General features: G+C 45.6%; 1 protein-coding gene across 3 annotated transcripts in view; it reads right to left on the minus strand.

Annotated features, from left to right (window-relative positions):
* Positions 1 to 22700, minus strand: part of LOC140430004 (ATP-dependent clpX-like chaperone, mitochondrial) — a 123755-nt gene that overhangs the window by 23391 nt on the left and 77664 nt on the right. For 2 of the 3 annotated variants that reach the window (XM_072517575.1, XM_072517574.1), the window contains 3 exons: positions 21557 to 21645; positions 13450 to 13614; positions 9109 to 9405 (listed from right to left, as the gene is read on the minus strand). In XM_072517575.1, coding sequence (XP_072373676.1) covers positions 9109 to 9405; positions 13450 to 13614; positions 21557 to 21645 — 551 coding nt within the window. The remainder of the gene's footprint in view (positions 1 to 9108; positions 9406 to 13449; positions 13615 to 21556; positions 21646 to 22700) is intronic. The other variant, XM_072517576.1, reaches the window with a different exon arrangement.

Below are 22700 nucleotides of genomic sequence, written 5' to 3' on the forward strand. Positions count from 1 at the left end.
GTGGGTAGCACGGACTGGACGTTACATGCCGAAAGCTGTAGCGGTCTGAGAACTCTTTCCACTCCCAGCTCGCGAAACAGGGACCATTCTCTGACATCACCACACGCGGGATTCCAAGTCACGCGAATGTCTCCTGGCACGCCTTGATGACAGATGACGACGTGAAATCATGGAGTTTCATTACCTCCGGATAGTTTGAGTAATAGTCCATGATCAAGACGTAATCACGCCCTGTGGCATGAAATAGGTCAATGCCCACTTTTGTCCACGGCGCCATTGTGAGTTTGTGTTGCTGCAGTGGTTCTTTACGCTGTGCGGGTTGATGTCTTTGACAGGTGTCACATGTCATGACCATGTCCGTTATGTCTTGATTCATGCCAGGCCAGTACACAGCCTGTCGTGCTTGCCTTTTGCATTTCTCAATGCCTAGGTGGCCTTCATGAATCTTACGTAGCATCTCGGCGCGGAGTGTGGCCGGACTCACAATCTGCGCATTGCGTAGGAGCAGGCTGTCAACTTCAATCAGTTCTGACTTGACATTCTGAAATTGTGGACATTGTCCCCTCGTCCAACCGTGCTGGAGTAGGTGCAGCACTCTCCGTAAGGTTGCATCTTTCTGCGTCTCCTGTCGGATTAGGCAAAGCTTCTCATCCGAAGCAGGCAAATTCTCCATGCATAACTGTGTTTGGGCCTCGAATTCTCTGATAGGGGCTGACGGTGCGTTGTCAGTGCCAATGGATCGGGACAGTGCGTCGGCAATGGCCAGGTCTCGTCCCGGGGTGTATATCAGGGCGAAATCATACCTTCGCAGCTTCATCATGATGCGCTGCAGACGAGGTGTCATGTCATTTAGATCCTTGTCTATGATATGGACCAACGGTCTGTGGTCGGTTTGCACCATGAACGGGGGCAGGCCGTACACATAGTCATGGAACTTCAGAATCCCAGTGAGGAGTCCGAGACATTCTTTTTCGATCTGTGCATATCTGCACTCAGTTGGGGTCATGGCCCTGGACGCGTATTCCACAGGGACCCAGTCAGACTGGTCGTCCTGTTGGAGGAGAATGGCGCCAATCCCGTCCTGGCTGGCATCAGTGGAGATCTTGGTGGGTCTGGTTGCGTCAAAGAGAGCAAGGGTCGGTGCCCTCGTTAGTTGCTATTTGAGATCCACCCATTCATTTTTGTGACGTTGTGCCCACTCAAACGCAGTGGTCTTTCGTAGGAGATTGCGTAAAGCTGCCGTCTGTGCGGACAGGTTTGGGATGAACCTGCCGAGGAAGTTGACGAAGCCCAGAAATCATAGCACCGCATTCTTGTCATGTGGCGTCTTCATGGTCCCAATTGCAGCGATTTTCGCCTCATCGGGGCTGACACCCTGAGATGATATCGTGTCACCCAAAAAGGTTACAGACTCCTTCACAAATGTGCATTTTGCCTGGTTCAGTTTCAAACCATATTTATGAATCTTCTGAAACACCTTCTTCAGACAACAGAGGTGTTCTTCAGTGGTGGACCATACAATGATGTCATCCACATAGACTCTGACACCCTCGGTCCCCTAGGTCATTTGCTCCATTATCCTGTGGAAAATCTCTGACACAGAGATAATGCCAAAGGGCATGCGACTGAAGCAGAAACATCCAAATGGCGTGTTGAACAGTATTTGTTCAACACAGTAATCTGCTCGAATCATCGAGATGTAACTGCCAAAACCCCTGCGAGGCATCGAGCTTGGTAAAGATACGAGCATTCGCCATCTCAGACGTGATCTCTTCATGCTTGGGGATGGGGTAGTGTTCCCGGCGAATGTTCTGGTTCAGGTCCTTCGGGTCTATGCATATGCGAAGATCTCCAGAAGGTTTCCTAACACAGACAATGGAGCTAACCCAGTCGGCTGTGTGACTTGCGATATGACGTCTTGTGACTGCAGACTGTTGAGTTCCGCTTTCAACTTCTCCCGCAGTGGAGTTGGAACCTTCCTGGGCGGCTGAATGACGGGTTTGGCGTCTGTCTTCAGCATGATTTTGTATTGGCAGGGTAAGGTGTCCATGTCTTTGAATACGTCGGGGTATTCTTGTAGCATGCTGTGCTTCCAGGCTTGATGGATCCTGGATGTGCATGGAAATGCATTGCACCAGCCGCAGGTCTTTGCAGGCCTGAGCGCCTAACAGTGATGATTTGTTGTTGTCTATAATGTCGCAGCATAGCTGCTTGCGTATCGTCTTGCTGTCCACCCGGAGATGGCACGATCCCTTTGAGGCAATCTGATTGCCGTTGTAGTCCTTCAGCCAACATGCAGCGGGTATTATTTCATGATCTCCTGGAATCGAATGGAGATCTTTGCTCGTGAGGAGATTAGCTGAGGCCCCAGTGTCAAGCTTGAAGACTAATGGAAAGTCATTGACTTGCACAGTTGCAGTCCACTCACTGCTGGAATCAATGCTGTTGACCGGGTGAGGCGTGGCGATTGTTGGATCATGTTCCTCGATTGTCTCGTTCGTATCCACAACAAGCAAGTTGTCACAAGCGAGGTTGTCCTCGTCCGGGGAATACTCATCATTGGGTTTTTTGTGGTCCGCTGAATCTTTGCTTTTTACATTGAAGTTCATGTGTTTCTGTCTAGTTGTCTTCATTAGCAGTGCAGCTCTGCACTGTGACGCAAAGTGATTGTATTTGCCACACTTTAAACATTGTTTTCCAGAAGCTGGACATTGCCCTTTTAAGTGGGCTTGTCCACAGCGGGGACACATCATGACGCTGTCCCTCCACATCGTGCATGCGCAGTAGGCCTTTCTTCCGTGTCAAATCTTTGGGAGAACTGCGCATGCGTGTGGCCTGCATCCAGGTTCGCGCGCGCGGGTTTGCCGCTAGAGGAGCGCCTTCTGGATGCCTGGGCCACCATTTTGACGGGCTCGACCTCGTGGTGAAGGCCTTGGTCCCGGTAAGTAAACTCCTCATATTCCTCTTTACTTTTTTCATACGTAGAGCATCTTTGCATGGCTGTTTCTAGGATTAGGTCTTTTCATTTAAGTAAGGATTTTCTAAGTCCCTCATCAGATGTACCATTGACTATCTGGTCCCTGATGAGGGAGTCACGGAGGTTTTCAAAGTTGCAGGATTGAGCTAGTAATTTAAAATCAGTTACAAAACTGCTGAAAGATTCTCCCGGTTTTTGTAAACGCCTGGTGAACTTGAATCTTTCAAATATCTCATTGACTTCAGATTGACAATGGGTTTCAAATGTTTTGATGATTATTTCCAGCTTGCCCTTGTCCTCCCCTGCCAGGTAGGTAAAGGAATTATATATTTCTAGTGCCTGCAGCCCAGCAAGGGATAAGAGCAAGGCTATCTTCCTGGCATCAGATGCTGAGGTTAGATTCTTAGCTTCGTGATATATTTTGAACTGTTGTATAAAAAGTTTCCAATTGGAATGCATATCACCAGTGGTCTGGAGCAGGCATGGAGGTTGGATTGGGTCCATCGTGCCGATTGGTATCTGAAGGGTCCGAATGCTGCGAGGCCTTCCGTGGTCGAATGTCTGGTTTAAGTCCTCTTCTCTTGCTGTTGTCTAGCTAGCTTGCTGAAATCACACCTGGTACCATATGTTATTCTCTAAGTCTGAATGAAGACTGAAGACTTACAGTTAACACAAGCTCTTTACTCAAAGGGTTCGTTCTGCTTCCAGAGCTCAAGTAGATGTAAAACAGTCAAGAGGTATGACCAGTGAAACTAAGGTAAACTGCCTATGCTGAGCTGTCTCTGTGTGCTGCTGCTCCCTAGCTCTGTGCTTCTTAAAGAGGCGGATCCTACCTTGGGCCCAATCCTTTATACCTGTCTCTGATGCTGCCCTCTAGTGGTGCTGTGACTGTTACATCTGTGCTGCAGTCCCTGGTGTATGTGCAGATGTATGTACAGATGTACAGATCACTGCCAGCAGAGGTGGTGGAGTCAGAGTCATTCGGGACATTTAAGCGACTACATTTAAGCGACTCTTAGACAGGCACATGGACAGCAGTAAATTGAAGGGGTGTAGGTTAGGTTGATCTTAGATTAGGATAAATGGTAGGCACAACATCGTGGGCTGAAGGGCCTGTACTGTGCTGTACTGTTCTATGTTCTATGTACTGCCTGGAGTTTAACAACTTATGTTCTACTTTTATAATTTAATGTCATCGTAGTTAAACTATTTAAAATGAGTTTAATAACCACAGCCTCTTTTTCCCTCAACAAACTCAGTCCCAGCTTTCTATTGTTATCAAGAATTTAATATATTTGTGTTATTATTTGATTAGTATGTGTTGTTACAAAATATGGAACATCTCCCTCAAAGAAATGAATGGAATGAGTGTTGCTTCATTGGGGTCAAATCGGACAACTTGAGTGCCCAACCACAGGAATTGCACAGGCAGTGTGACCATCTATGCCTGAATTTGGCTGCAATCACAGGATAATGCAGATTAGTCAACTTGAATAGTTTACTGGCTCTTCACAGACCAGGATTACCAGGATTGCACATCAGGGCCTGGCAGCCAATGAAGAGCAGTGGCTACCCTTTTCAATCAGGTGCTTTACTGGCATGGGGAGGGGGTGCTGGGGGTCCCAATGTCAGAGTATTAGGGAGGTAAAAGATAGACATGCTCAAATGTTCTTTTTAAAATTTAAAAGCCCATTCAATTAACCCATTGGAGAAATAACTTGCTCAAAAGCGACACCAAGAACGCTAATTCACCAATTGGTATGAATATTGAGTTTGAGTGTCTGCATACGTATATTTTTTAAACCACGTTTACATACTAATACTGAATTATTCATCTGACACGAAACAGTGTAGCTGATATTTTGATTGTGTCCTTACACTGTTTGACAACCATCATTATTGTTTATGTTTGATTGCCATAGATAAATGGAATTTAGTTAGTTATTTTAATTTTATTTTAAGCATCGAAAGTTTGCAAGTTCAATTTTGAAATGCTGCATAGCAGCCTTAATTTCAACAAATAAACAAGTAGTTAAGTGATCACTATTTTGTTTATCAATAATAATAATACGGGGAGGCCAATATCAACAATAGGAAAAATAGATCAGTTTTGGACCTCCAGGAATATCAATATAAACTTATACCAGAATAATCCTTAACTTAACCACTGGTCATTCTTCTCCCTACTGGTACAAAGAGGCAGAGGATAGGAGTGTGGAACTGCAGTGGCAATACTGATTCTTCAATAGAGGATGAAAAATGTTCCTCATTTCCTCCAACTCTGCAGAAATTATGGCCAATAGAGACAGCTACCTATGTCCAGCCCTTCGTCAACATTGCCCTGAATCAGACGTTTGTAGCAATGCAAGAGCACCTGGAAAGGTGACTCTTGTTTTATTTCCCTTTCTGTGGGAAAGTGCCTGATGTCAGATTGGTGCTTTTGCACAGTGATATACTGATGGGAAACTCAGTAGCACAGAAGATTTTAACCAAGTTATAAGAGCTGGGACCGATTTTCTTGTGGGGCAATTTGCTAGTGCTGTTGGTGAGGGTTTAAATCAACTTGGCAGGAGTGTGGGATCCAGAAGGTAATACAAAGAGGGAAAGGTACAAAGAGTGTTGGGAAAGACTGGTTGTACTCGATTAGGAAATAGTTGGGTTGGTTTAGCAGAAAAGGGAAAGTAATAAAGTCTAAATTAAAGATTACTGTGCATGTATGTGAACACATGGAATGAGAAATAAGATCAATAAGTTGCAAATACAGAGACCCACCTGAAGATATGTTGTTGTGGCAATAGCAGAGGCCACCCTCAAAGGAAAGCAGGACTTGATATATTAAATATTCCTGGATATGAAGTGTTCAGGAAAGATAGGAATGGAAGAGGTGTGGCAATATTGATTTAAGGAGGACATTGCAGTGCTGAAGAGAGAGGATATCCCAGCGATGTCAAGGACAGAATCTATTTGGCTTGGGTGAAGGAATAAGAAAGGTGCAAATATATTGCTCACTGTAGTCTGTATACGACAAACAAGTGCAAAAGGTGTAAAGGAACAAAGTTGGTAGGAAATTATAGTGGAGGGCAAGAATTATTTCATAGAATTTACAGTGCAGAAGGAGGCCATTCGGCCCATCGAGTCTGCACTGGCTCTTGGAAAGAGCACCCTACCAAAGGACCACACCTCCACCCTATCCCCTTAACCCAGTAACCCCACCCAACACTAAGGGCAATTTTGGACACTACGGGCAATTTATCATGGCCAATCCACCTAACCCGCACAGTCTTTGGATTGTGGGAGGAAACCGGAGCACCCGGAGGAAACACACGCAGACACGGGGAGGATGTGCAGACTCCGCACAGGCAGTGCCCCAAGCCGGAATCGAACCTGGGACCCTGGAGCTGTGAAGCAATTGTGCTATCCACAATGCTACCGTGCTGCCCTTATAGAGGAGGACAAGAATTATAGAGTAGTTCTAATGGAAGATTCTATTTGTCCAAATATTGGCTGGGATATTAGTAGTGCAAAGGGCAGAGAGAGGAAGATTTCTGACGGGAGAATTTTCTGCAGCAATTTGTTTCCAGGTCAAACAAGAAACAAGGCATTGCTAGACCTGGTTCTTGGGAATGAAGTGGGCCAAATGGATCAAGTGTTAGTCGGGGAACATTTAGGGAATAATGATTATTCTATCATCAGGTTTAGGAGTTGGCTGTGGAAAAGGACACGGGGCAATGCAGAATAGGAATAATTAACAAGAGAAAAGCCAACATGAATGGGATAAGAATGGATCTGGCCATGTAAATTATAATCAAAGGATAAGCAATCAAAACTGTGACTGAATAATCTTTATTAGTGTCATAAGTAGGCTTACATTAACACTGCAATTAAGTTACTGTAAAAATCCCCTAGTGGCCATGCTCTGCGCCTGTTCGGGTACACTGAGGGAGAATTTAGAATGTCCAATTCACCTAACAAGCACGTCTTTCGGGACTTGTGGGAGGAAACAGGAGCACCTGGAGGAAACACACGCAGAAACAGGGAGTGGACCCAAGACGGGAATCGAACCTGGGTCCCTGGTGCTGTGAAGCAACAGTGCTAACCTCTGTGCGACCGTGCCACCCCCGGTAATAATGATAGGCGGCTTTTAAAGAAGAGAGTTCGAGGTAGATTCCTACAAAGTGGAAAGGTAGAACAAAAAACTCTTGAGCTCCATGAATGATGAAGGAGATAGTGATAGTTAAAGAAGAAAAAGTGCGTTTAAGTGAGATGTCAGGCAGATAATATAGCTGAGAACCAGGCCAAATACAGAATAGCCAGAAGAGAGCACAAAGAGAGCATGAAAAGAGAACACTAAGCTGAGATAAATATTCTATAAATACTTTTATAAAAAGGCATAAAAATAGTTAAAGAGTGGTAAAAGGAGAAGTGGAGCTGATTAAGGATCAAATGGGATTACACATGGAAGCAGGAGACACGGTGATCTATTAAATGAGTATTTTGCTTTACCAAGGAAAAGAAGATTGGGGGGGGATCTCATAGAAACGTTTAAAATTCTATCAGGACTAGACTGAGTAGATGCAGAAAGGATGTTCCCTATGGTGGGTGTCCAGATGTAGGGGTCACAGTCGGACGATATGGGGGAGACCATTTAGGTCAGAGATGAGGAGAAATGTCTTCACCCAGAGAGTGGTGAACCTGTGGAATTAGTTGTCACAGGAAGTTGTTGAGGCCAAAACATTGTATGTTTTCAAGAAGCAGTTAGATTTAGCACCGAGAGCAAAGGAAATCAGAGGATATGGGGGAAAGTGGGATTAGGCTATTGAGTTGCATGATCAGCCATGATCATAATGAATGGTGAAGCAGGTTCGAAAGGCCGAATGGCCTCCTCCTGCTTTTATTTTCCATGTTTTTATATTTCTGTGCTACCCAGGTCATGGAGGAAGGGGAGTTAATTCATTCACAAAGCTAAAGGGTTTAAAATTGATCAGAAGGAAGTATCAGGCTGTCTGTACCTGAAATGGATAAGGCACCAGATCAGATGATATGCATCCAAGTATACTGAAGGAAGTGGGAATGGAAATTACAGAGTTCTGACCATAATTTTCCAAGCTTCCTACGACTCGGGAGGTACCACAGGAATGGAGAATTGCAAATATTACACCCCTGTTCAAAAAAGTCTGTAGAAATAAGCCCAGAAATGTGCCTCCACGGCACAGGCCCGCCTGCAGATCGCTGGGCCCCGATCACGGGCCAGGCCACCATGGAGGGCCCCCCCCTCCCCCGGGGCCGGATCCCCCCATGCCCCTCCCGAGTACTCAGCTAGCCGGCCTACAAGCCAGGTCCCGCCGTGATGGACCATGTCCATTTCACGCCGGCGGGACTGGCCAGGAAACGACGGCCGCTCTGCCCATCGGGGCCCGGAGAGTTGCCGGGGGGGCCGCTGCCAATGGCTCCCGATCGGCGGGGCGTAAACCCCGCCCCCGCCCGAAAACCGCCGCCGGAGAATACGGCAGCAGGCGGGATTCACGCCGCCCCCGCCGGGTCGGAGAATCCCGCCCCAGAGCATACAGATTTAAGGTAACTGAAGAAGAAGCAATGGCGACATGAGGAATAACATGAGGACAGATATTGAGTCGATAGGATCTGGGATGCACTGCCTGAGGATGTAGTGCAAGCCGGGTCAACTGAGGCTTTCAAATTGGAATTGGATCATTATCTGAAAAGGAAAGAATTGCAGGGCTACAGGCAAAAGGCAGGTAAGTGGTACTTGGTTAACTGCTCCTTCAGATGCCAGCGCATATATAACAGGCTGATTACCCTCCTTCTGCGCTATAACCTGCTCGAGAGCAATTACAGATGGATCATGAATGATAGCCCATCCAGAAACGCCCATAGAAATGTAAAAATATTCTCTGCAATTGTACGTCCCATAACTGCTAACACGTATTTCTGCTTTAAAAAAATACCAACACATTTTTTTACCATGGCAGACTTGCAACTTGTAAGACAATAGTTTGTGTCATAGTGGTCAATTCTGTGTTTTTTTACTGCTACCTATGGAGACAGAATTAGGCCATTTAATTTTATAGTCCTGTGCAGCTATATAGGCCCAGGCTTCTGTTTCTTCTGCCTACCTTATCCATATCAAACAGCATCTTGTACTGAGTTATTATTGAATTTTGCGGTTCTGTCAAAATGCGAACTAACATGTCCTCATCTAAACTATGTAGTGCGAGAACTACAGGAAATCTTCCCACAAATTCTGGAATCATTCCATATTCTATCAGGTCCCTAGGCTCCACACTACAAAGCAACTTGTCTTTCTCTTGGGCTTCTTCATGTGTATTCTCTCCAGAGGAATTAGCCAGGCCAGCTGCTGATATAGCTCGACGACCAGTGCCCAGGCTAGACGTTGCACCAAATCCTAAGTACTGAGTGAGGAAACATAGGTTATTTTACTTTACATTTGCTTCTCAGAGCTTTAATTGCACGAATTTAAACAGTTCAGTTTTAAAAGTGAGCAATGTATCAACATTAATTTTGTTGAAGAGAGGCACAGGTTGTCAAAGCTTTTCATCTTGCATGCATCAGGTCAAACCCAAGAAAGCCAAATTTCAACTCATCATAGAATCCCTGCAGTGCAGAAAGAGGCCATTCAGCTCATCGAGTTTGCACGACCCTCTGAAAGAGCACCCTAATGAAGTGCATGCCCCGCCCTATCCCCATAACCCCACCTAACCTTTAGACACTAAGGGGCAATTTTAGCATGACCAATCTCCTAACCTGCACATCTTTGGACTGTGGGAGGAATCAGGAGCACCCGGAGGAAATCCACACAGACATGTGGAGACCACACAAACTCCACACATTCAATCACCCAAGGCCGGAATCGAACGCCTGACCCTGGTGCTGTGAGGTAGCAGTGCTAGTGCTACCGTGCCGCCCAATAATTTACAGTACAGGAGAAAAGGGGACACTGATTCATTGGCAAGTCCACTCTGATAGGCTGAGGCATTACCATGGAGAAAGCAACAAGGAACTATATGCTCCCCATGCTTTCAGTAATTAAAAGAAGGCACAAGGCTTAAACATATTTCTTTTGTTTGCAGAGAATGGATCCCTGCGTATGAATATATGTCAGCCCTAGTGTAAATGAGCCACATCACGAGCTCAACAACATGTTCAAGCTGTGAGCCTTTTTTAGATTACCCAGCAAGCAGAGGAAGTCTGTATTACTGTTACTTTGTTCAACCCATTCCAAACAGCGGTGGTGGACTCCAATGGGCCCCCACTGCCGCTAACCCCATCCTTCCCCCTTCTCTAATACCCCTGTTCCCTCCACCTTCCTCCCCCTGGAAAATTGCCACATTCTCCTACACCCCCCACCCCCCCCCGGCCGCAAATTGCCCTTGCCAAAACCTGACAGCTTTTCACTCATAGGACCTCCAAACAGATAACCAAATCCCAATCCAAGGCTGGATGCGTCTGTCACGACTCCTGGCAGTTTGTTCTGGGAATAATGGGAGGTAGGAGTCACTTGGTCAGAGGTTGGGATTCCCCATTTCTGGGGGGTGGTAATCCCACCTCCAGCCTATTATTGGATGGCATGGTAGCACAGTGGTTAGCACTGTTGCTTCACAGCACCAGGGTCCCATGTTCGATTCCCAGCTTAGGTCACTGTCTTTGCGGAGTCTGCACGTTCTCCCCGTGTCTGCATGGGTTTCCTCCAGGTGCTCCGGTTTCCTCCCACAAGTCCTGAAAGAAGCGCTATTAGGTGAATTGGATATTCTGAATTCTCCCTCCGTGTACCCGAACAGGCACCGGAATGTGACGACTTGGGGCTTTTCACAGTGACTTCATTGCAGTGTTAATGTAAGCCTACTTGTGACAATAAAGATTATTCTTATCAATCAATTGGTCATTAAATTGCTTTGGGCAGCCAGTGTTTCCCCTATGAGGGTTCCTGAATGGGGAATCAAGTGCTTCATATAACTCAGCCCAGTGTCTTGACTGTCTGGCAGTGGCGAGTAGGGGTTCTGATAAAGTTTCTGCATTGGAAGGTGGCTTTGACATCAAGTAGCATTGTTTGGAGACCAGGGGCGCGATTCTCTGAAATGGAGACAGAGTGTTCGCGCCGTTGTGAACGCCGTCGCGTTTCACGACGGCACAAAACGGGCCCGGGCACTACCGAGGGCCAGCACGGTGCTGGAGCGGTTCACGCCGCTCCAACCTCCCTTCCTGGCGCCAAATGGGCGCCGCACCAACCCGCAAATGCGCAGTTGGGCCGCGCCGACCTGCGACTGGGCGGGGGACTTCCTCAGTGCGCTGTCCGCGATGCAACATGGCATGGGGGTTCAGGGGCCGGCCGCGTAATAAAATAGGGCTGGGGCTGGAGAGGCCGGCTCGCCGATCGGTGGGCCTCGATCGCGGGCCAGACCCCATCGGAGCCCCCCCCCCCCCGGTGAAGGAGCGCTTTTCCCCCGCCCCACAGGCCGTCCCCCGATCCTACGCGCAGAGTTCCCGCTGGCTGTAAGCAGGTGCGAACGGCGCCGGCGGGACTCTGCCGCTTCCACGCGACCGCTCGGCCCATCAAGGCCAGAGAATCGGCGGCCCGGCCGCGAACAGCGGCCCACGACCGTCGCCGTGCCAAACGCGCTGGCGCAAATGGCACCGATTCTCCACTCCTCGGAGAATCGCCTGCTGGTGTCGGACCAGCGTCACAGGAACAAATGGCGCGAACGCCGATTCTCCCATACGGCACGGCATGGGAAAATCGCGCCCCAGGAATGCAAGAGTAGCATGGGGGGGTGTTGTAGAAATAGATCAGTTGATTGAAGTGCCTGATGCAATACCTTTGTCAATAAAAAAAATACTCAAACTCGAATCAATTAAATGACAGTTTCCTACTCAATGCTGTGAAAACAAAGCTGTCAACCTTCCCCCACCTTAAAGATCATAATGCCAAAATTTGCTGTTGTCATTCAATACTAGTTCTAATTCTTTGAAGTCCTTAATAAGGCAGGAATGTTAAATCGAAGTGTAGCAATCCTTAAAGGAACTTAATCCCAGTTTCTGCATCAAAGCCGAGAAATTGGATGAGTTGGGAATTGGAACAGTGTTTAGCATGGTCAAGTCAGGAGACAGATCCAATGTACAGCAAAGAACATTGTGCGCCTGAATGACCAATAGCCACTTTGTGACACAGTGTTGGGAAAGCAGCAGGAAGGTAGCAGTAAGTTGGATGACAAGATAAAAGCTTTGGATAGGTTAAAGGTAGATTGCAAAAACATAACGTCATGTCAGCTCAGTCAAGCAGCGAAATCTGGAGGTCTTTGACTTACAGTGCCAGTCAAGAGAGACACAAGTTCGAAGCGTGAAAGACCTGTGGTGGGATCAGTTTTATGGGAGGCAAGTTTAAGAAACCATTGCAAAAGGAAACAAGGGTTCCAATCTTTGAATACTGCGCTAACATTCAGTGGGATACTTGTGTCTGATGCAGGCAGAGTTTGGCGCTCTCTGGAATCTATAATCTTCTACAGCTAATAACCTGGTGAAACATAAAACAAAAATGGGGGCGTCCTGACTGAAAAAACCAAGAGCACCTTCTGCTGACTGTAAAGGCAATGGAAGAAATAGTTACCTCATGTGCCACATGGAAAAGAATAGAAAGAAAATGTTGAAGAATCCTTGTATGAGAGAAAAGTAAGCAAGGGCGCCAGATAATTATTCCCCCCCCCCATCAGCAATTTGATAGCATTCTCACCAAATATATTTGCAGCAAACATATGCTGGATCTCAAACAAGACTCAGGATGTGAGTATTCCATTTTCTGGAGTTCCCACCTTGATTTAAGTGCTAACATCCTATCTCCTCTTGGGGACATTGCAGGAGCCTGGCCCAATTTATAACCAATCAAGAAAATTCCCCCTGAATTTATAGAATTCATCTTTCATTCATCAGAGAAAACCCAAGAATGCCAAATTTCAAATGGTCATAGAATCCCTGCAGTGCAGAAAGAGGCCCCTCGGCCCATCAAGTCTGCACCGACCCTCTGAAAGAGCACCCTACCGAGGCTCACGCCCCTGCCCTATCCCCGTAACCCCATCTAACCTTTAGATAACAAGGGGCAATATTAGGATGGATAATCCCCTACCTGCAGCTCTTTGAACTGCGCAAGGAAACGGAACACCCGGAGGAAACCCACGCCGACGTGGGGAGAACATGCAGACTCCAGAATGGCTGTAGATTTTAAGGTCTCAGACTTCTAACATCATTTTGATATGATAAAAATCAAATCTGGTTCAAGATTGCTGAGCTGCGAAAAATTCTACTTTGGAATTTAAACCCGTGAAATAATCTGATTCAGACGTCAAAGTCTATGAGAATTACTCTGGAAGAACCACCACTGAGAACATTCTAACAAATTCCCACACATGTTGGAATGAACATTTAGTATTTAGAGAATTAGAACAGACCTTTTCATTCCTTCTCCTGCTGATTACTCTGTCCAGCCCATTAAAAGCTCCTGAACCTACAAAGAGAATGTTGGTGGTGTCCACCGGAGTGGCATCCATACGATATCTCTTTGAGCTCCGTTCTGGGACATTTACTATTGTTCCCTCCATGATTTTCAACAAACCCTGAAAGAAAGTACTGCAATTGTACCTTAAAATTGCAATTTAAGATCTCTTTCTGCAAACACCAGTGATATATCTCAGCCCTACACTTAAACGTAAGAGTTAAGATACCTTGGAAGGCCAAATGATATACAATCTGAGCAGTCCTTACCTTGGATACTTCCGTTAGATCTGAAGATTTCTTCCTCACCTACTCCCAGGTTTGGTGCACAGATGATGCAGCAATGACTCTGCTCTTTTGTACCATTCTGGTCTCCATATGATAAAAAGAATATGAGGCACTGGAGAAGGTGCAAAAAAGATTTGCAAGAATGATACCAGAACTGAGACGGTTATAACCATCATGAAAGGCTGAACCACTTGGTTCTCTCCAGAAAAGAAAAAAACAGAGGTATGTCTTAAGAGAGCTTTTTGAAATTGTGAAGGTGCTTGATAGGTTGACATTGAGAAGATATGACCACTTGTGGGTAGTCCAAAAATAGGGGTCGTAAATCTGAGATGATCACTAATTAATCCAGTTGGGAAGAAATTTATTTTAAAGATGTGGATTAGAATTTGAAACTTGCTTCCACAAAGAGTAGTTGAGGTGAGTAACATTGGTGCATTTATGGGGAATCTAGGTAAGTTAATGAGAAAGAAAAGAATAGAAGGATAACTGATAAGGTTAGATCAAGTAGCTTGAGATCAGGCTTATATGGAGCATAAACATGGGTACAAGCGGTTGGACCAAATGGCCTATTTCTGTTCTATAAAAATGATAGAATTCTATGTAGCTTCCATCAGATTGATCTGGTGTTGCCCTCACTGTTGGGTGGCCCTTCACATCATTCCTTTGTAGGACCTCTTCTTGCAGCACTCGCAAGGAGCCACTCTAGTGTTTGCATTTGCTGCAGCCACCTTTTCTCTCTCTTCAGGAGCAAAACACCTTTAAAAAGAATCAGAACTCCTTCATGTACTGCTGCTGTCAGATAAGTTGCCCCTTAACACTAGGGCAGTCACAGCATATCTATGGATTGTTTATGGTGACAATTTACTTAACTGAAGCTGACTGTGTACCACAGCACCAGGTTAGACCACTTTACTACAAACATGGCAGATAAGAACAAAGAACAAAGAAAAGTACAGCACAGGAACAGGCCCTTCGGCCCTCCAAGCACGTGCCGACCATGCTGCCCGATTAAACTACAATCTTCTACACTTCCTGGTTCCCTATCCCTCTATTCCCATCCTATTCATGTATTTGTCAAGATGCCCCTTAAATGTCACTATCGTCCCTGCTTCCACCACCTCCTCCGGTAGCGAGTTCCAGGCACCCACTACCCTCTGTGTAAAAAACTTGCCTCGTACATCTACTCTAAACCTTGCCCCTCGCACCTTAAACCTATGCCCCCTAGTAATTGACCCCTCTACTCTGGGGAAAAGCCTCTGACTATCCACTCTGTCTATGCCCCTCATAATTTTGTAGACCTCTATCAGGTCGCCCCTCAACCTCCGTCGTTCCAGTGAGAACAAACCGAGTTTATTCAACCGCTCCTCGTAGCTAATGCCCTCCATACCAGGCAACATTCTGGTAAATCTCTTCTGCACCCTCTCTAAAGCCTCCATATTCTTCTGGTAGTGTGGCGACCAGAATTGAACACTATACTCCAAGTGTGGCCTAACTAAGGTTCTATGCAGCTGCAACATGACTTGCTAATTCTTATACTCAATGCCCCGGCCAATGAAGGCAAACATGCCGCATGCCTTCTTGACTACCTTCTCCACCTGTGTTGCCCCTTTCAGTGACCTGTGGACCTGTACACCTAGATCTCTCTGACTTTCAATACTCTTGAGGGTTCTACCATTCACTGTATATTCCCTACCTGCATTAGACCTTCCAAAATGCATTACCTCACATTTGTCCGGATTAAACTCCATCTGCCATCTCTCCGCCCAAGTCTCCAAACAATCTAAATCCTGCTGTATCCTCTGACAGTCCTCATTGCTATCTGCAATTCCACCAACCTTTGTGTCGTCTGCAAACTTACTAATCAGACCAGTTACATTTTCCTCCAAATCATTTATATATACTACAAACAGCAAAGGTCCCAGCACTGATCCCTGTGGAACACCACTGGTCACAGCCCTCCAATTAGAAAAGCATCCTTCCATTGCTACTCTCTGCCTTCTATGACCTAGCCAGTTCTGTATCCACCTTGCCAGCTCACCCCTGATCCCGTGTGACTTCACCTTTTGTACTAGTCTACCATGAGGGACCTTGTCAAAGGCCTTACTGAAGTCCATATAGACAACATCCACTGCCCTACCTACATCAATCATCTTTGTGACCTCGAAAAACTCTATCAAGTTAGTGAGACACGACCTCCCCTTCACAAAATAATGCTGCCTCTCACTAATACGTCCATTTGCTTCCAAATGGGAGCAGATCCTGTCTCGAAGAATTCTCTCCAGTAATTTCCCTGCCACTGACGTAAGGCTCACCGGCCTGTAGTTCCCTGGATTTTCCTTGCTACCCTTCTTAAACCGATGAACAACATTGGCTATTCTCCAGTCCTCCGGGTCATCCCCTGAAGACAGTGAGGATCCAATGATTTCTGTCAAGGCCTCAGCAATTTCCGCTCTAGCCTCCTTCAGTATTCTGGGGTAGATCCCATCAGGCCCTGGGGACTTATCTACCTTAATATTTTTCAAGACGCCCAACACCTCATCTTTTTGGATCTCAATGTGACCCAGGCTATCTACACACCCTTCTCCAGACTCAACAGCTACCAATTCCTTCTCTTTGGTGAATACTGATGCAAAGTATTCATTTAGTACCTCTCCCATTTCCTCTGGCTCCACACATAGATTTCCTTGCCTATCCTTCAGTGGGTCAACCCTTTCCCTGGCTACCCTCTTGCTTTTTATGTACGTGTAAAAAGCCTTGGGATTTTCCTTAACCCAATGACTTTTCGTGACCCCTTCTAGCCCTCCTGACTCCTTGCTTAAGTTCCTTCCTACTTTCCTTATATTCCACACAGGCTTCGTCTGTTCCCAGCGTTTTACCCCTGACAAATACCTTTTTCTTTTTGACAAGGCCTACAATATCTCGTTATCCAAGGTTCCCGAAAATTGCCGTATTTATCCTTCTTACTCACAGGAACATGCTGGTCCTGAATTCCTTTCAACTGACACTTGAAAGCCTCCCACATGTCAGATGTTGATTTACCCTCAAACATCCGCCCCCAATCTAGGTTCTTCAGTTCCCGCCTAATATTGTTGTAATTAGCCTTCCCCAATTTAGCACATTCACCCTAGGACCACTCTTATGCTTGTCCACCAGCACTTTAAAACTTACTGAATTGTGGTCACTGTTCCCGAAATGCTCCCCTACTGAAACTTCTACCACCTGGCCGGGCTCATTCCCCAATACCAGGTCCAGTACAGCCCCTTCCCTAGTTGGACTGTCTACATATCGTTTTTAGAAGCCCTCCTGGATGCTCCTTACAAACTCTGCCCCGTGTAAGCCCCTGGCACTAAGTGAGTCCCAGTCAATATTGGGGAAGTTGAAGTCTCCCATCACAACAACCCTGTTGTTTTTAATCTTTTCCAAAATCTGTCTACCTATCTGCACCTCTATCTCCTGCTGGCTGTTGGGAGGCCTGTAGTAAACCCCCAATAATGTGACTGCACCCTTCTTATTCCTGAACTCTACCCATATAACCTCGCTGCCTTCTGAGGTATCCTCCCGCAGTACAGCTATGATATTCTCCCTAACCAGGAGCGCAACTCCGCCACCCCTTTTACATCCCCCTCTATCCCGCCTGAAACATCTAAATCCTGGAATGTTTAGCTGCCAATCCTGCCCTTCCCTCAACCAGGTCTCTGTAATGGCAACAATATCATAGTTCCAAGTACTAATCCAAGCTCTAAGTTTATCTGCCTTACCCGAAATACTTCTTGCATTAAAACATATGCGCTTCAGGCCACCAGACCCGCTGTGTTCAGCAACTTCACCCTGTCTGCTCTGCCTCAGAGCCACACTGTCCCTATTCCCTAGTTCTCCCTCAATGCTCTCACCTTCTGACCTATTGCTCCCGTTATCACCCCCCTGCCATACTAGTTTAAACCCTCCTATGTGACACTAGCAAACCTCGCGGCCAGGATATTTATGCCTCTCCAGTTTAGATGCAACCCGTCCTTCTTATATAGGTCACACCTGCCCCGGAAGAGCTCCCAGTGGTCCAGGCAAGGAAAGGAAGATAAGGCAAAGGAAAATCCAAAGAGCTTTTACAGACACATAAAAGGGAAAAAGAGTGACTAGGGAGAGGGTCAGGCCTCTTAAGGATAAACAAGGTAATCTATGTGCGAATCCACAAGGGTTAGGAGAGGTGTTAAATGAATATTTCTCGTCAATATTTACTGTTGAGAAAGGCACGAATGTTAGGGAAATAAAAAGTGATGTTTTGAGGAGTGTACATATTACAGAGAAGGGAGGTACTGGAGGTATTAAAGCGAATCAAGAGAGATAAATCCCTGGGACCTGATGAAATGTATCCCAGGATGTTGTGAGAGGCTAGAGAGGAAATTGTCGGCCCCCTCGCTGAGATATTTGAATCATAAACAGCCACAGGAGAGGTGCCTGAAGATTGGAGGGTAGCAAATGTTGTGCTCTTGCTTAATGAGGGCTGTAGAGATAAGCCTGGGAACTACAGACTGGTGAGCCTTACTTCTGTAGTGGGTAAGTTGTTAGAAGGTATTCTGAGGGACAGGATCTACAGGCATTTAGACAGGCAAAAGCTAATTAGGATATGTCAGCATGGCTTTGTGAGGGGAAAGTCATGTCTCATGAATTTGATTGAGTTTTTTGAAGGGGTAACCAAGACAGTCGATGAATGTAGTGCGGTCGAAGTTGTCTACATGGACTTTAGCAAGGCCTTTGACAAGGTACCGCATGGTAGGTTGTTGCAAAAGGTTAAATCTCACGGAATCCAGGGCGAGGTAGCCAATTGGACACAAAATTGGCTTGTCGGCCGAAGCCAAAGGGTGGTTGTGGAGGACTGTGAGCAGAGGTTTTCAAACTGGAGGCCTGTGACCAGTGGTGTGCTTCAGGTGCTGGGTCCACTGTTATTCGTTATATATTTAAATGATTTGGATGAGAATGTAGGAGGTATGATTAGCAAGTTTGCAGATGACACCAAGATTGGTGGCATAGTGGATAGTGAAGAAGGTTATATAAGATTGCAACAGGAACTTGACCAATTAGGCCAGTGGGCCGATGAATGGCAGATAGAGTTTAATTTGGATAAATGTGAGGTGGTGCATTTTGATAGATCAAATCAGAGCACGACCTACTCAGTTAATGGTAGGGAGTTGGGGAGAGTTACAGAACAAAGAAATCTAGGAGTACAGGTTCATAGCTCCTTGAAGGTGGAGTCGCACGTGGGCAGGGTGGTGAAGAAGGCATTCAGCATGCTAGGTTTTATTGGTCAGCCTATTGAATACAGAATTTTAATGTCTTGTTGAAATTGTACAAGACATTGGTGAGACCACACATGGAATACTGTGTTCAGTTCTGGTCACCCTGTTATAGGAAGGATAATGTTAAACTAGAAAGCATGCAGAAGAGATTTACAAGGATGCTACCAGCACTTGATGGTCTGAGTTATAAGGAGAGGCTGGATAGGCTGGGACTTTTTTCCCTGGCGCGTAAGAGGCTTAGGGGGTGATCTTTTAGAGGTCTATAAAATAATGAGAAGCATAGATAGGGTAGATAGTCGATATCTTTTCCCAAAGGTAGAGGAGTCTAGAACTAGAGGGCATAGGTTTAAGGTGAGAGGGGAGAGATACAAAAGAGACCAGAGGGGAAATTTCTTCACACAGAGGGTGGTGAGCATCATGAACGGGCTGCCAGAGGCAGTGGTAGAGGCGGGTACAATTTTGTCCTTTAAAAAGCAGTTAGACAGTTACATGGGCAGGGTGGGTATAGAGAGATATGGGCCAAATGTGGGCAAGTGGGACTAACTTAGTGATAGAAATTGGGCGGCATGGGCATGCTGGGCCGAAGGGCCTGCTTCCATGCTGTGAACATCTATGACTCTATCTATGTGCAACATCCAAGGAGGAGTGGTCCCAGTGTCTCTGCACCTGGACAATTTTATCATTCTTCATGCAGACTTTGTTACTCATACCTTTAGTAACCAACATTATCCACTGACCAGTGCCCACCTGTCAGTTCCAGATAATAATCTACTTAGGTTTTTATGGGCTATTACTTGTATTACAGAAATCTACCAGCGAATTAAAAACCCAATGTCTCCATCGCTTAATCTTTTCCTGGATTTGTGCCTAGGAATACTTGACCAAATGGAATAACGCAAACTCAGCTGGTTGATGTGTATACCAGTACAGAAACCTGCCAGATTTGCCTGTATTGAAATGAACAGAGTAAAATTTCATGGGTTATTTTATAGACATGTGATTCAATGCACCTGGGGAAGAAACTCAGGAAAATCTTCCCTAAAATGTGCAAGCAATACAAAATGTGCAATTTAAGTTGTAAATATATTGCATAATCATAATTATTACAAAAGTTATTGTTTCCTGTTTGCATGCCTCCAAAATCTTTAGGTTGTAGTTACTCCTACTACTCTACTGTACAAAAACATATTTGGGCAAATACTCTGAAAAAAATATTTCTCAAACGTTGCTATTTGATTTGAAGTGTTTTAACTAACTTCATATTTCCAATGGTCTGAGCTTTATTTTTCAATCAGATCCACACCGTCTAGTAAAAAATAACTTTTGTTTTGTTCGATATTATGGGCTGTATTTTTGCAGAATAAAGAAATCTCCACTGACCTTAAAAAATGGCGGATGAGACATTGATGTGCAATCCTGCTCCCATTTCTGAGAGGTTCCATTTTTGAAGGAGGGGAAGGGGACGGGGCATGAGTCATGTAGGGGGAAACCCAAACTTAACAGAGCCATTTAAACACAGTGCTGAGATCAAGCAGACCCCGTTTAGGCCGGTATGAGGACCTCATCCGAAGTGTAGGATTCTCAAATTGATGGACTAGAAATAAATGTGGAATGGGAGTAAGGCCTGCTTAAGTGTCCTGATCTAAAGTTTTTTAATCACCCGTTCTTTATCCATGAGAAAAACAGGCTGAAGCTGTCAGCGAGAGTTTAAAAACAGCACCCTCTGCTGGATTGCCTTGATTGACAGACCACCTTTTGTAGGTTAGAAAGAAAGCATCGCCACCTGGCCGTGAAGTTTCACTAGAGGTGTTTGTTGACTTTTCCCAAAGGATATTATGTCATTATGAATACTTGCATGGACTTCAAAAGCTACAATTATCTCAGTAGTGAGCGTCATGTTCACAGTTTGATTGACAGTTTAAAGAAGCTGCTACAAGATTATCTACCTTTTGTCTGGGGATTGTTTGTCTTTATAAGGAATTAACCACTTGAGGAGATTTAAAGGTTTGAATGAGCTTCATGATTGGGAGTATTTTGTCAAATGTGTAAGAATGAGATCTGTATTAGATTATCATAAATTTATCTTTTTCATCTCCACAGGCTCCTGAGACCTGCCATGATGGATACTGGGCGAGTAGCTATAGAAGTGGCATGGAGGCTATGAGGGGACATGGGGTGGGGGTGGGGGTGAGGATGAGTGATCCTGAATGTATCAGGGGGCTATGAAAGGGCATGGATGAGTAAGGAATGAGGACTAGAAGGCCTAACAACTTTGAAAACAACTGGCACAAAGTCCCTGAGAACTGAGGCAGCCTTCTAACCAACCTAGCTCAGCAGTCACCTAGGATCTGTTTCCAAGGTTGGAGGCCCCTAATTCGCAGGAGCTAAAATTGGGTCGAACAGAACCCTTTAATTTAAGTTAGGTCTGCCAAGACAGGAAATTTTCTACCCGGTTCAGTCACACAAATCCAGCCATACCACTCACTTGCTGCACACCTTCTCCTCCTACGTCACGAAGCTGGTGTATTCCTGGAACTGCTCCAATCTTATCCATTTCATCAAGAAATACAATTCCTTATGGATTAAAAAATACATAAATAAATATTTTAAAACAGTACTGCCTCACTATGGCATTCTCTGGTAGACCTATCACAACCTGCAACACAATGCGTGTTAATTATGGCTGCTCGTTTAATAGGTACTAATGCTACAGCATGCTCTCCAGGCTCCCCAGGCAGATATTCAGAAATAAACTGACATGGCCTAATAATCCATGGTCAGTGCTTCTGAATATTTCACGGTTGCTCAAAACACATCCTTCCAAGTGAGAAGGGACTGTAAATTTGCGTACTGGCAAACAGTGAAGAGTTGATAGCTGTGCAATAAACATTGCCAGTTTATCTGGTAGGAGAGAAGGAGAGGATGAAAGGGGGAAATGGGAAGATACAGGTTGTGAGGAGGCCACCAGGGTGGACTTATCTTCAGGGCCTCCCCTTATTTCCAGTTTCAAATGTACTGGGTGACATGAACTTTGCAGAAGTGCGGCTGTTTCATGATTTCGAGATCCCCTAAATTAGCTGATTTTTGAGAGCATAATGAATTTTCAGCCCAGCTTGCGAGCAAGCTCTCATCACTCTGTGAGCTGGCGACGTAACATGATGGAGAGATGGGCCTAGAAATTAGATCAAGCTGTGATGTAGATACAGAACAGTGGCTTTGAGCAGTGGCTTTGGTTCAATAGGGCAATTGCCAGCTCATTCTGTGCTGGAAGTGTATAGCACGTCGCATTGTTATTCGTCCAGGGTGTGTGCCAGAAACAGAAATTAGTCTCTCTGCATATGCAAATAAGGAACCTAATGCCGATTTGATACCAACTTTGCAAAATTTGATTGCCACTCAGGCTGTGGACACTGCTGTTAGTCTCTTTAGACACTTGGCAGCCAAATACGCATTCCCTAAAGGAACTGCTACAATAGGGTTGCCAACTCAGCTGGATTGCCCTGGAGTTCCCAAGGACTGGAAATAAATTTGCAGGACACAGATGCATGCAACCAGGATAAAGATTGTAGGCCTGAATTCTTCAGATGGCGAGGTCTCACTTCCTGCCACCAGAAGAGTTGGCAGGGACA

The sequence above is a fragment of the Scyliorhinus torazame genome, chromosome 9 (genome assembly GCF_047496885.1).
Source record: "Scyliorhinus torazame isolate Kashiwa2021f chromosome 9, sScyTor2.1, whole genome shotgun sequence".
In the NCBI taxonomy this organism is placed as follows: domain Eukaryota; kingdom Metazoa; phylum Chordata; class Chondrichthyes; order Carcharhiniformes; family Scyliorhinidae; genus Scyliorhinus; species Scyliorhinus torazame.